Source organism: Cygnus atratus, chromosome 6, assembly GCF_013377495.2.
Source record: "Cygnus atratus isolate AKBS03 ecotype Queensland, Australia chromosome 6, CAtr_DNAZoo_HiC_assembly, whole genome shotgun sequence".
NCBI classification, from domain to species: Eukaryota; Metazoa; Chordata; class Aves; order Anseriformes; family Anatidae; genus Cygnus; species Cygnus atratus.
The window spans coordinates 10,021,104-10,035,351 of record NC_066367.1 but is presented as its reverse complement, the minus strand read 5'-3'; the positions used below and the strand labels follow the sequence as shown (position 1 = coordinate 10,035,351).

The following is a 14,248-nucleotide window of genomic DNA, read 5'->3' as shown; positions in this document are numbered from 1 at the left end:
TGAAGTATGGTCCTATTTTCTAATATGATTGCAGTCCCTCCTGCTTCATTTTTTACAAACTTATTATCTTGTTACTTCCATATTCCAGGTTATTAATAAAATACTTGCATGAAGCTTAAAACTCCTGCAGAAGCTTTTCTGTGTCATTTGATGAGTACCAAGTATGGCTTACTCCTACTTCTGCACTCACATTACAGCTTTCATTGCGACTGGGCTCCTCTAACTGCCTTGCAAGCAATATTCCACTGACTGTCAGAAGCTTTATAGGGGAAATATATCATGCACTGCTCCTCTGCAAGCCTGTTTCCAGATAGCAAAAGAACCTTAACTGTTCATAGGCTTTTTTTCCCCACAGTTATCTTGGTAGTTAACTCATCCTTTTGTTCTCCTTCTGTCTGAAGTAGAATGTTGGGTGGGAATCCCAGCCTGTTTGCTGTGTTGTGGCTTCTTTTCCTTTTGCCAAGTTCCTCTAATGGAGCAGCAATCTGCTATGCAAGTATTAGCTGCACCCAAATTTCTAATAACTGCATTTGAGAGGAATAACGTGGTTGGCTCAAGTAAATGTTCTTTCCAGACTGGTCTGTGAAGCAGCACCATTTTTTGCTTTCTCTCTATAGCCTGGCAACTATTTGAAGTTTGTGGAAGTAACTACTGAATATTTCCTTCTACTTGGCTGGTTGGCTGAGCTAAGAGTGTGTGGCAGCAGGACATCACCCTGTCAGGGGACTGTTTCTTATTTGCTTAATTTGCAGTCCCAGTCAGGCAGTTCAGGGCTTCTCTGCTCTGTTAAATTTTATGCCACTTGGGAGTGAGACCAGCACCTTTGCAGAAAAATTCAGCATAAGCGCCTCTGTGTGTCCTCCAGATGACGCCCCCCACATTGTTTTCTATCTAACCCAGTTTAAAGGCATCAATTACAGTCTCTGATTCTGTGCAGTTTGAGTAGTTAATGCTTTTTTGAAGCATAAGCTGTATTTTCCCTGAGTGCCTAAAATCAGTAGATCTCCATTCAAATCACCACTAGGTTTTGTGGACCCATCAGATACAGCCTTCTGCAGAAGTACTGCAAATATGTCAGGGAATGCATCTCAAGTGGTTAAACGTCATTGCAGCTTGCAGCTGCTACTAAGGCTCCAGCAGTAAAGACCTCTAAACCTTCTTCCATGGAATTGCAAGAGAAGAGATTAGTGCTTCCTTGGCAGTTTTTATGTAACTATACAATTATCCTCATAATGCGATGATGTCATACAACACATGTTTTGAACCCATGGGTGTTCTTTGCTTTAATAGTAAAAGTGAGCAAAATAGGTTAAAGATAATCAGCAGGAGTTAGAGAAGAATACATCTGCATGGGTCATTACTACCCACTAAAAAAACCAGCTGATTTTGGTGGGGAAGGAGGTGGTAACGTGCTGCCATCTGAATTACTTCCTCTTCATGGTCAGGTATGAGGGGGCTGTGGCAGTCGTTCTACATGCTTCAGTTACTGCGAGCAAAAAAGATGCCCTGGTGTAAGTAGGGGTATTGCTTCATACCTCGAGGAGAATGCTAATATTCTGGCCCATGAATCGATCCATGCATTTCCTACAATGCATCGTAAATCTACATTTCAGGATAAACAGATGGTGAGTTTTGAAAAGCCCAGACTAGGTTGCTTTGGGTTTGTTGTTTTTTTTTCCCCGTGTACTCTTCTGGAAAGCTAATGCAGTTTACTGCTTGTGGCTAAGTCTTGTGTGAAAGTGGTGGTTCCCCAATCTTTGTGCTTACATGGTTATACACTCAACCCAGCTCAACCACAAGTTGGTTTCTTAGGTATTTTTTAGCGTAGTTTTTGGTGTTAGGGAAATACCCAAAAGCTGACTTTACGTGTGGCTGAATAATAGTTTGTGATGGCTTCTCAGCTGCTGACACAAATTGACATCAAGCACAGAGCACATCTAGATGTGGGTGAAAATTAATTTCAGTGCTTTTTGTATGCTTTACTTCCTTAATGTGCTTTATTGGGAGATGCTGAGGGGAAGAAAAAAAGATACTTTATTGAAATTCAACTTCCAAGTAATGCTCAGAGATGCTAGCATTGATTTACTGGACTGCTGAAGTAATTTTTCTTAGTTGCATCTTGTGAGAATTTTGTTATTTCTGAGCTTAATCAAAAACGTTCATATATGTATTTTGTCCCAAGATGATGGATGTATGAAGGGAGGGAATAAATGACTTCTGAACGTGTTTCCCTGAAAAGGAGTCAATTCTCAACATGGTCTTCTCTATCTTAAGAAAAAAGAGACAGTCTCCGCTTATAAGACTTGTCTCATTTGTAACCCCAGTTGTCAAAAATCCACATGTCACAGGGAATACGAAACAGAGGCTTTTACAGCAGATTCAGCCTCATCTTGCACCTCTGCTTTCCAGTCCCTGCCTGCCCTGCCCCCATGTCGTGGTAGGCGTTCAGCTGCCGCATGGATTTGTCATATGGCCAGTCCCCCAGATTTATCTTTCTCATACGGCCAAATAACTTCCTCCCCGTGGCAATTTGCTTGAATAAAGGGTCTGGCAAATGAAGTTGAGCCTGGGGATATAGTATGAAAATCAGCGGTCGCTTCAGTGCGCAATTGCTCAGTGAAACAGTTATCAGCTAGATGAAGGGGTGCCCAGGCTTTCCTAACCGGATGAAAACCTTCATCTCTGGAATTCCCTCTGCAAAATAAAGATTTCACAATGCAGAGCATCTTTGGTCACAAATGTGTGCAGTACTTAGAATCGGTATTAGTTTTTACTGAAGGATGTGGGTTTTCTCTTACTGCTGATTCAAACCACTAATCTTTGTAGAACTGACATGCATAGAAATGAGATTAAGAAGCTTTTGTTGATTCCATCAAGCCGGTGTTCTGACTTGTGCGAGGTCTCTAGCCCTGGCTGCAAGTTGCTGATGCACAGCTTTTATTTAGCTTTGCGTGGAACAAAGCTGTATTTTTATCCAGAGCATTTTGTATTAGGAATCTCACCTAACGCTCGTACCAGACTGAGTGTTTTTGTGGGCTGTATCACAAGCACTGCTCTATATCTTCTGGTAGGTATTAGGTGTACTTCATATGGAAAAATAGTATTTGCTTTCTTATATGAAACGTCTGCAGATGAGTCTGTGTGAGCGGATACCGATCTTTCCCAGGAAAGCTCAGAATAGTGCAGCAATTCTTGGTGCAGAGTTTTAGAGAGGAAAATAAGCCACATGCTATAATCGTCCCAAATTGAAACTTCCATGCAGTTTCAATGATTTTTATCTCTAAATTTGTTGTATCTCATAAAAATCTTTTCCAGCTGCACCTGGCTGTAGAGAGTTATTTAGGTGTTCACGGAAATGTCTTTTCCATCATTTTAAAGATGGGACTGGGCATGCGAGTGAGTGCAGTTCAGCTGTTGGTTGGTGTCCTTCACTCTGCTGTCTTTGTGCTTTGCCGTGCCTGCTAAGGCATGGCAGGAGCGATCATTCTGTCCTTCAGAGCTGTAGTCCACGCTGCCAGTCTTGTTATATCTGCGACCTCTTTTGGCAGGTACATATGGGAGCTGAGAAATTTCCTCATTAAAAAGCTGCATGTGTCATAATAGTGATGTGACTAGAACAAAGCTAGTTGCCTCCTTTGGGACTACTTGATGTGTTTCTGAGACTTTCTTTTTTAATTTTGAAGGTCATTTCTTTTTTTCATTGTTTTCAGTGTCTTCAGCTTAGATGGTGTGCTGTGACTCCATCGTAGAGAAGGATATTAGAAAAAATAGTGGTATTTTGTAGCCATGGGAGACCTCTTGACTTCCTCCAAAGGCAGTGGTAGTTCAGTATTCCGACTGGCTGATCTGTCAAATTCATTGTGCCCTGTGGCCCTGTGATGCTTTTACAAATTCCAGAGATGCATTTTACAGAAACTACTAGTGCAGTGCTGTCCATGCAGAAGCATGCCAAAACGGCTGCCATTGCACTGCTGTGCACTGTGTTTAGCATTGGTGTGGCCTCACTTTGGGTATTGCGTGCAGTTCTGGGCTCCACAATCAAAAGAGGATGCTGAAAGCACCCAGAGGAAGGCAACAAAGCTCGTAGAAGGGCTGGAGGGCATGTGCTGTGAGGAGAGGCTGAGGACACTCATGTTGTCTGGTCTAGAAAAGAGAAGGCCAGGAAGTGACCTCGCTGCTCCCTGAGGGGAGGCACAGAGGGAGGCGCTGGCCTCTGCTCCCTGCGACCCGATGTCGGGACACACAGGAACCAGGAGAGGCCCAGACTGGGCATTAGGAAAAATTCCTTTACCATGAGGGTGATCAAGCACTGGAACAGGCTTCCTAGCGAGGTGGGTGCTGCCCCAGGGCTGTCAGTGTTCAGGAGGCATTTGGACACTGCCCTCAGTAACGTGCGTTAGCTTTTGGCTAGCCCTGGAGGGGTCAGCCAGCTGGGCCTGATGGTCTCCATAGGTCCCTTCCAGCTGAACGTCTTCATTCTAGGGCATGGTTTTAAACACTTGGGTTTGGGGGATTTTCAGATTTAAACTATTTATCACGAAATATCTAAATCTAAACAAAATTGTACTCCAGTGAGTTCATGGGGGTACACAAGGAACAGATGAGACTGATGCATATTCCAGACAATGAGCGTAGTCAGCGTTTAAGGGCAGAGAAACAAGCCACTTGAATAGATTCAAGTTTACTGTATGCTTCTTGACTGCAGTACTGCTCTTCCAGCAAGACAGACCTTATTGAAGTGGCACAGTGTGTTAAGGTTTGAATTTCATACTGGAAATAAAAAATAAATTATCACACTGAGATCGAAGCACAGTGTTTTTGGAGAAGGCAAGGAACAGGTATATTTGTTAAATATGGTACATTTCTCAAAGCTGTTCCCTTAAAATAAATGAGTAAAAATTCAGTGACCCTGAAGTGGCTCTCAAGAGCAAATTTCATATCATTGCTCATGTGTGATTCGTATGCATTTTAATACTAAGTCTATGGATTTTTTTTTTCAATTTTCTACTTAAGCATTCTATTTCACCTTGTCTGTAACTTCTTTATGCCTCTGAGGACTGTGTTTGAAGATGCAGTGAGATTTGAAAGGCATCCTATTGACGAGGGGAATAATGAGGTCATTCTTAAATGTGTTCATGGTATTTTGTAATTAGCTGGGTAAACTTTCAGTATTAAAGGAAACAGGAAATGGTAATTATACAAAACTTTCACTCTGCTCACATCTACTGCATTTCCATTGTTACTTAAAGCTTTAAAGTGTCCCTCTGGAGGGCTGTGTATTAGATAATTCATTTCATTTAGCACTTCTTTATGAAGCATATACAATTAATTGATAACAGAGCAATAATGATGTGGTTAATTGAAACTGAGATCCGAAGAGCTGAAGCTAGTTTCTTTTCAAAGTTTTATATTTGGATTTGATTATTCTTTTCAAGTTCACTAATGGTATATGTTTATCGGCTGCTTGATCTTGGAAGGCAAAATCGAATTATTTTTTTTAACGAAGATAATGAAAGCCTGTCCGTATGTGCTCTCATCATTCTGTGCAATTAAACAGTCAAAAATGTGACATTATTAATTGTTGCATGCTTGGTACTGCTGAGCTGTTCTTTATGGGGTAGATTTAAAAAATGAAAACGTAAGAAAATAAAACGGTACCGTTCTTGTGTCTTTTATTAAACTTGAAATGTGTTTAAACATGCTTACATACTGCACATAGCTGAACTGTTGAGTGATCTTGACTTGAAGCCTACTCTGGGCTGGGGGAATGGTGGGTCTCAGCCTGTGCCTTCCTCTAAGGCTAGTCATTTCTGAGTGACTGCTTGGAGGATCAGGGCTAGCCTGTATGTGCTGACTTGGTTGCTTGAAGAGCCTATTTGTAGAACAAGTGAGAGCTGTTCACTCACCCAGCAAGTGTGTAAATGCATTTATTGTGATAGTATTGCAGGTTTTGAAGCAAGCATAGTTCGGAAATGGGGTTCAAATCTGAAAATAGATCTGATTGAAAATGGGGGTGAGGAAATAATTTTTATGTTAGTAGATATGTTTTGTCTTAGTTGTAAGTGGAGATGTGCGATGGTTGGACAGTGTTCAGCATGGAGGCTTTAGGACCGTTGTGGCATGGTTGGTGAGATGAGAGCCCTCTTGGTTCCCAGAGCGGGATCTGAATGCAAACGAGATACATAAGCAGGCCACACTGTGCTAATCCTGGTTTAGGCTCGGTCACACCAAAACCCCTAAACGTGATTTGTCATTGCCCAAAGTCTGTCAGGAGAAGCAGCAGGATGCCTGAAACATACTTAACCCCAAAGGAAAGTAATCCCAATTTTGCCCTTGGGTCATGCTTGAAGACATTAAGACAGTGGAACAGGAAGGTAGCAGTGCAGCTGCCTTGCCCCAGTTTAGTTCCTTGAGTTCAGTGCCAGTTCTTCATCTTCTCAAGCACTCAGTATTCTGCATTTCAGTAATAGGCCCAGGAACAAAATGGGGGTGGCTCTGCTCTTTTTATCTAGATCTCCAAAACAGGTCTTTAATTCATCCTGCCAGTTAGGGCACATCATTCTCTGTTAGTTTAGCACATCTCTACACAGGTACCACCATTGTAGTTTTTTGTCTAACATGTGTCTGGTATTTTCCCCTAACTGTGATTTGTGAATATAGAAGTACCATTTTCATAACATTACATGTGTGCTGTAAGAACTGGGCTTCTCTTGAGGAAAATCTAAGACCTACAGTAAAATATTCTGGTTCTAATACATGATCTTTTTGTATCTAGCTGTGACATAGTTGCCCTTTGTAGAGATACATTTCTTGTCCTTACATAAAACAGACAACTATCTTTTACCTGCATATATCAAAACAAAGTACATCTACCATGAGAGTTAGTGTTTGCAATGAAGTTTTGGCTGTTTTTTCCCCATTAGCCTTAAAGTATGCAACTTAACTTTCTTCAGTAATTTCTATGCTAGTGCATACGAACCGAATTTATATTCCCAGCAGATCATGTATTTGTGAAAGATCTTAGATACACTCTTTCCACAAGTGAAGCCTTTTTCTATTTTGTGTTTTGTTTTACTTTTTCACTTCTATAATGAGTTACTTTGTGTAACAGGTGGGAGATTCAAGAAAGAGATAGTAGTTGATGGACAAAGCTATCTGCTGCTGATTAGAGATGAAGGGGGCCCTCCAGAGGCACAGGTGAGCATTGCATATTGAGCTTTATCGGGCTAAAATCACAGTTTCCACTTGTTTTTCGTAAATGTACCTGAACCTTTCTTTATGAGAACTTACTACGCTTTGTTCTTTCCTGTGTCTGCTTATCTTTCAGCTGGTAAAATGCTCTCGGGTAAAAAAAAAATATTGGGGAATTCGAGTATAATATGAAATTATATTTAAAAGTATTGGCTACCTTCTGTTGAATGCCTAATCATTATGATTCCAGTGACCACAAAACTGCATGTTATAGTCTTAAGTTTTCTTCTGAGCTAGAATATCTAAATTCTTAAAATACAGATCAAGTAGATGCATACATGCACAGTGACAGTCATACTTGTGTATGAATCTGCGTTCCTTATTGCTTCCATGTCTTCCTCCCTGTGCCATTTTAAGACTCAACCTTCCAACTTCCAGTTCACTGTTGAGGTTCTCGGGTTCGCCATGTGGTTTCTGTGTACTGTCACCTCCTTGTCCCATAGAAGGAGTCTCATCAGAAGAAGAAAATTGGGTTTGTGTACCTAACACTGCTACGCTATTTAAGTGAGGTGAAGCATTTGCTTATTGCTTAAACCTGTGAAGGTTCTACCAGCCTGGCTGCAGGGCAAGGTCCTTGTCTTCAGGCATCCTCTTGGTTTTCCCTCTCTCTACCTGTTCTTAGGTGGGCACTAGCGAGGTTTCTCAGGCGCTGGCCTTGCTTTGCTCAGCTGTTCGGTAGTGGATTAGCAGCAGGAGCTGTGCTGTTGCCAAACAGCTGAGTGGGAGCGGTGCCAGCGGTGGCAGCTTGGGTTTCAGTGCTCCACTGTTGCTCGTTAGCTGCAGGAGGATGAGAGCATGGGGGAAGGTGGCTGGGCAAAGGAGAAGAGAAAGGAGGTAGGGGAAACGGAGACCAAAAGGGACATCCTGGAAGGAAGTCTGGTTCACACATCTGCAGCCATGTGAGGCATGAGCCTAAATGAAGTTCTCTGTTTTGGTCTGTGAATGACTTGGCTGAAGTACACAACGGTTCTCAGGCCTCACAGCTTAGAGAGTATTCACTCATATAAAAAAAATGATAATACTGCAATTATAAAGGTACACACAGCCATCTAAATATTTGTGTACCTGAAGAATTGGTTTTGCAGAGCTCATTTGAACTAACTGCAAACTAGTGATCAGGCACTGTTTTGACTTTGATCCATGCTAGGTAAATTGGGGGTGTTTAATTACTGCTGTGGCTGAGATTGTTCTTCAGAAAAAGAATGAAAGGCCTAAGGTGTTAGTGCTGTTTTGCTTTTCAGAAGACACATTTCACTTGTAAATTCTCTTTGTTGTGTTGTAGGCATAATTTCAAGTTGCATGTATGATAAATATCTTTAATCTGCTTATTAATTCCCTCAATAAAAAGTTTATTTCTGAGTTAATGAATATTTATAACAAAAATATGAAGAAAAAATGTTCACATCAATATTCACTTATAATATAGAAAGGGCTGGTTATTTCAGCCTTGAGGCTGTGCTTTTTGCAAAAGTATGCTATATTTTTGTGGGTAATTGGGATAGAATCTCGACCTCCACGAGAAAGAGCTGAACTACTGTCAGCAGAGCAGAAACAAAACTGCAAGAGTTGGTAGGACTGAAGTTAAGTGCTTACAAACCTAGACTAGTTATGTAAAACTGCAAAATGTACCAAAATGTTTCTCAAACCGACCTGTTTGCAGCTCTGTATGTTCATGTCCCTAACCTACCTGGCATGTTGTAGTAGTAATATAATAACAAGCATGAGTACTGGTGGCTGAAACTTGTTTCCATCGGTCTAAATTTGGGTAGGAATGGAATCACTTAGGGAAAAATAAGGGCAGTGAGGTAAGCTTAACTTTTTTTTTATGTGCTGTATACATTTACTGTTATGTTAAATGTGCTTAAACCGTGTTGTTTCACTTGTAAGCTGTCTTTTTCACTTGCATGGTCACTAAAACAGCACCTTGCCTTGGCTTGTGCGCACTCGTGTCCTTTAGATTACTGATGCCAAGAGAGGAGAGTTTGCTTTCACACTGGAAGCTGAATGAGACATTCAGTACTGTTTGTCCAACTAGAGTTCTAATTATAAACTCACAGACAATTTGAAATTAATGTTTTTGGTCGTTGATCGAGATGTGAGAATTATTTTCAATGCTTGGAAAACCACAGCCATATTTGTCCTGGCATTGACAGAAACACCAGCATGCAAGCACATAAAGCACAGAGTGGGGAAAATAATGCACTAAATGGGGCATCCGAATGCTAGGTATTTTTCATTTATAATTCACAAATACAGAAATCTGAGGCTGTGGCATTCTCTTTCTGTGAATCAAAATCAGTGTGTACCAATAGTAGCTTACAATATCATATACCAGTGAAGAAGAGAGACAGTTTTGAGTGTGGGGGGAAAAACCTTTGCTTATCCCAGATACTACCTGACAGTGATAAACGTTGATTCATCATTTTATAAATAATACAACACTTTTTTTTTAAGACCTGGTTATTGTCACTAACAAAGCTTCTCTGATGTGTATTTCCTATTTCCCCTTATGTCAGGTTAGAATGTTTTTCTTTTTTTCCTCTTTATTGCTTTGTGCTCAGTCTGCCTTTTCCATTTTTATTCTGCAGTTTGCCATGTGGGTGGATGCTGTTATATTTGTCTTCAGTTTGGAAGATGAAGTCAGCTTCCAGACCGTTTACCACTACTACAGCCGTATGGCTAACTATCGTAACACTAGTGAAATTCCAATGGTACTAGTGGGAACTCAGGGTAAGTGCAATCTTGACTACAACATTTCCTCAGAGTGTACTTTTGTGGCTGTACAGACTGTTCCAAGCTGGCAGTGCTATGTCCTGTCCTTCCCTATCAGAAAGGTGATTTCCTAGGTGTCCTCAGCTGGCTTTGGTACATTGCAAGGATCTTGGCATTACAAGGACTGGTTTAAAATGGGAGATAAATGTCCATGCAGAGCCCTAGGGATGCTGAAAGAGTGTAGGGTATTAGCAATGATGATTTAGAATGGTTTTCTGTCGTGATTTAGAATGGTTGTACTGTAGTACTCAGCCAAAAATGATGATAGATGTGACAGTACACAAAAGCCATTTTAAATATGTGTAATTTGATCTGGCTTCTTCCATGGCAATCTGAGAATTAGATTTCCAAGGCAGTGTAGTGTCTTCCAAAAGCTAGTAAATAACTTTTTCTCTCATTAGATTTAAAAATAAATATATATTCAATGCTTGCCAGTCATGGTGGCTTTCTTGGCGAGCAGACATGCTAACACTGAATTCAGAGAGGTGAATCAGTTGTGTAAGTTGTGAAGAGGGACCAGTTTGCACTACATTAGCAGTCTGAAAGTGGTCAGTGCTGTGGCATTCCTAGGAGGCAGACAGATCAGAGATTGAAAACCTTCCACAAAATGGGAATGCAGCCTTTTGTCATCTGAGACAAAACACCCCAATTGTTTTTTTCCAAAACACATTCTGAAACAGCAGCTGGCTTAAACTATTAGAGGATGAAATCTAGTTAGGGAAAGTTCCTGGTAATATTTCAGTTTCTTTTGTGTCTGAGCTGTCTGGTTGATACTCTCTGCCTTGCTTGACCGCAGCATCAGCTTTATGGTGCAGTAGTGTTCTGCACTGTGGTTGGTTTGCTGTGCGTTTGGGCTGGAACAGAGGCAGAAGAGTTGAGGCTTCCCTCTACCTAGTCACGTAGGTGTCCTGGAATAACTCCTACCAAATAGGACTTGCTGCATAGATGCCTTACTTTAGAGACCTGCTGGTTTGAAAGTACAGTTTAAGACATGTTTGTGTTTCTTTATGTTGAAGCACTGGTTGCTGTATATTGCTAAGTTCCTGTGCGAAGTTAGAGGGAAAGCACAAGTGTCACGAGCTACTCTTGTGGATTTGGGTGGTGAGGCCCTGTCCCAGGCTGCCTAGAGGACCTGTGGATGCCCCATCCCTGGAGGTGTTCAAGGCCAGGTTAGATGAGGCCTTGGCCAACTTGATCTGGTGGGTGGAATCCCTGCCATGGCAGGGGGTTGGAACGAGATGGGCTTTGAGGGCCCTTCCAACCCAAACCATTCTATGATTTGACTGTGGGCATCTTAGTGTATGCCATAGATTTTAGTGCTGTTGATGCTTTTGATTGCTCTCTTTGCTTGTGGTTTTTGCAAGTCCTGTGGTCAGAGTGATTTGCCTCCAGCCGCATGCCCGCAGAGCTGCAACACCAGCCCTGTGTCACAGGAAGCAGGGGGAAGCGTGGGGAGCACAGGAGGAAGAACAGCAACAGGGCCTCAGGGCGGAAACAGATGATAAAAACATGAAAAGGGAAGTAGGTACAACAAAAATCCTAGGATAGCAGAAATTAAGAGCCAAAAGCAGAAATGAACTGCTCTGCAGGACTACGCAGTCCGCTTGAAACTCCAGAAAAATGGGAGGGGGAAACACTTCACTGAGGCAGTTTTATGCATTTCTGTCACTTTGGAGTGTGGTCTCATCTCCTTCCAGTTAGTACCAGAAAGGAATTTGTTTTGTAAAGCTCATTTTCTGTTGCAACATCGATGCAAAGGGAATTGTTAATATGTGACTAAAGACAGAAATATTGCTAGTTTTTGGAGTAAGCATCAGCAGAAAATAGAGCCTTTTGGCTACAGCAGCTTTCAGACTGTGATGTGTTTTATTACAAAATTTACCTGTTTGACACCCAGCTTGTTAGATACAACCAGTATTCTTGAAGCAATCTGTGAAATGAAAGCTTTCCCCAGACATCAGCACTTGCCCGGTGCTCACAGAGATGTGCGTTCTGCCATTTCCCCTGGGAAGTGAGGGGAAGTGGAGGTGCTCTGCCCTGGAGGCGCACTCCTGCCTGCAGCACTGCTTTTGCTTCGGAAGTTGAACTTCTAGTAGCCATGGTGGTATTTAACAGTTCAATTCTGGTTACATGTTGTCAGCGCCCTCTGCTGCTTAAAAAAAAGAAGTGTGCGGTTAGCTTTCTAAATTAACTGCTCTGTTTTTATTAATCAGATCCTGTGAATGGAGCAGTAACATCAGTGGTCTTATCATGCTCAGGTCCGAGCCTCAGGTATAGCACTGCAGCAGTCACTGACTTCACGTTTACGATGAAGTGAGGCTGTTTTGTCCTGAAAACACTTGCTACCATGGAAAACAGCAGATTTTAGAAAAACTTTCTGAGCACCTCTAAATGCTGAAATCAATGCCTGTTGTGGTGGCCAGGTGGTAGCTGCAGAGTTTTATAGATTGGGCTGTACTTTTGTTTCTCCTTGCAGCTTTTTTTGCCAATGCTAATTAACTACTATGATATTCCTGGGAGGGGAAAAAAAGAAGTTGCTTTTGAAGATTTGATCATAGTGCTATCACTTTGTAAATAGTCAAACACAACCCTTATAGAGTTCTTTGCTATGATGGAGGGCAGTAGTGAAGAGATTTCTCCTTAGCATGTTTTCTTTTTCCTGGTACAATTTTTTTCAGCTCCTACAGTTAAGCCCTAGAAATTGCAGTTAAAAAGCACACCTGAAACAGTTCTTGCAGAGAGGTTGAAAGTATTGTCATTTAGCTCTGAAAAATAAATTACTGTTTTATTACTAGCTTTACAGTATGTGCCCACAATATTTCATCAGTATGTTTAAATCAAGGTTTGAGACTCATTCAAAGCCATTTACGATGAGTTTACTGGATCCAGTCTCAGCTGTGACTTGAAAGTCAGGTCAGCAGCAGAACATGAATATATGGACAACCCCAGTTTTATGTTAACCTGGTTAGTGACTGCTTAGGCGGAGGTGTGTGTGCTGGGCATGCGCAGGGGTAGGTTTAGACAGGAGGAGTCCTGTGATGCTGGCTCAGCCTAGCTGGCTGCTAGCTCTCAATGGCTAAATAGAGTGCAGAGAGAAATAACCTGTCCAGTGGGAAGGAATCGACCGAAAAAAGAGCATACTTACACTGAGTTATGCTGAGGAGCTGAGACAAGAATTGGATTTCAGATTTTTAGCAAAGCATTATTTGCAATTCCATACAGTGGTGTTATTTTTTATCTGCCGTCTTGAATTTTATTTCCCCAGCTGTCTTAGTATTTCTTGTTGTGTTTTTGTTTTTTAGAAAACTAGATCTTGTACACATCTAACTCTTTCTGGGTGTTGCAGTAATGCATGGTACCATTTATTCACTGCATTTCATTGTTTCACTGTTGAAAGTGTTCTGTTCTTACAAGCATGAAATGTTTCATGCTTCATGCTACAGGTGAACGTTACCTGTGAGCCACTGCAGATATTTATAGGAGGCTTAAAAATCATTTGACATGTTTATAATTATCAGCCACTTGTTTTTTGTAAGTATGCTTTCCTTCAGAGCTCATGTTCTCTTTTGTAAGATTATGTATTTTATTTGAGCTGGTGATCCAAATATATTTTAGGGTAACTTAAAACCACTTTGTTTTTCCTAGCTTTTTAGAATGAATCAGTGTGCTGTTATTTTAAGTATTTTAAGATATAAGTTGATTTTTTTGAAGTATAACATTTGAAGTTATGTCCTCTTTTTTCTAAAAATTCTAAAAGTCACATGGTTTGTATTTAAATTCATTGTTTGGGTATTAGTAATTCTAAGATGTTGTTTTCAAACTGTGTTTAAATCTGTATGTATATATATTTTACCCCTGTTGCTGTAGATGCTATAAGTTCCAGTAACCCACGCGTCATAGATGATGCCAGAGCAAGGAAGTTATCAAATGATCTCAAGAGATGCACTTACTATGAAACCTGTGCTACGTACGGGCTCAACGTGGAGAGAGTCTTTCAAGATGGTAAAGATTACTTTTTCTTCATCCAGCATATCACATAGTACTGTAGCTGTTTTTTAAATAACCACTGATGTCTGACAGGTCTGGTGCTTTCCCATTTTGCAAGTATTTGTTAATGGTTAGGTAGAGAAAATATTTGTTTCTAGGGATTTATTCATTTTTTATAATACCTTAAGATAATTAGAGGCCTTATTATGCTTAATATGGCACGTGCACAGTGTTGTGC

At 41.0% G+C, this 14,248-nt stretch overlaps 1 protein-coding gene across 3 annotated transcripts in view; it reads left to right on the top strand.

The window, feature by feature from the left end:
* The window catches only part of AGAP1 (ArfGAP with GTPase domain, ankyrin repeat and PH domain 1), a 372,179-nt gene that overhangs the window by 125,764 nt on the left and 232,167 nt on the right, over positions 1-14,248 (top strand). For all 3 annotated transcript variants that reach the window (XM_035566371.2, XM_035566379.2, XM_035566388.2), the window contains exons 4-6: positions 7,112-7,197; positions 9,840-9,981; positions 13,891-14,025. In XM_035566371.2, the coding sequence (XP_035422264.1) occupies positions 7,112-7,197; positions 9,840-9,981; positions 13,891-14,025 (363 nt within the window). The remainder of the gene's footprint in view (positions 1-7,111; positions 7,198-9,839; positions 9,982-13,890; positions 14,026-14,248) is intronic.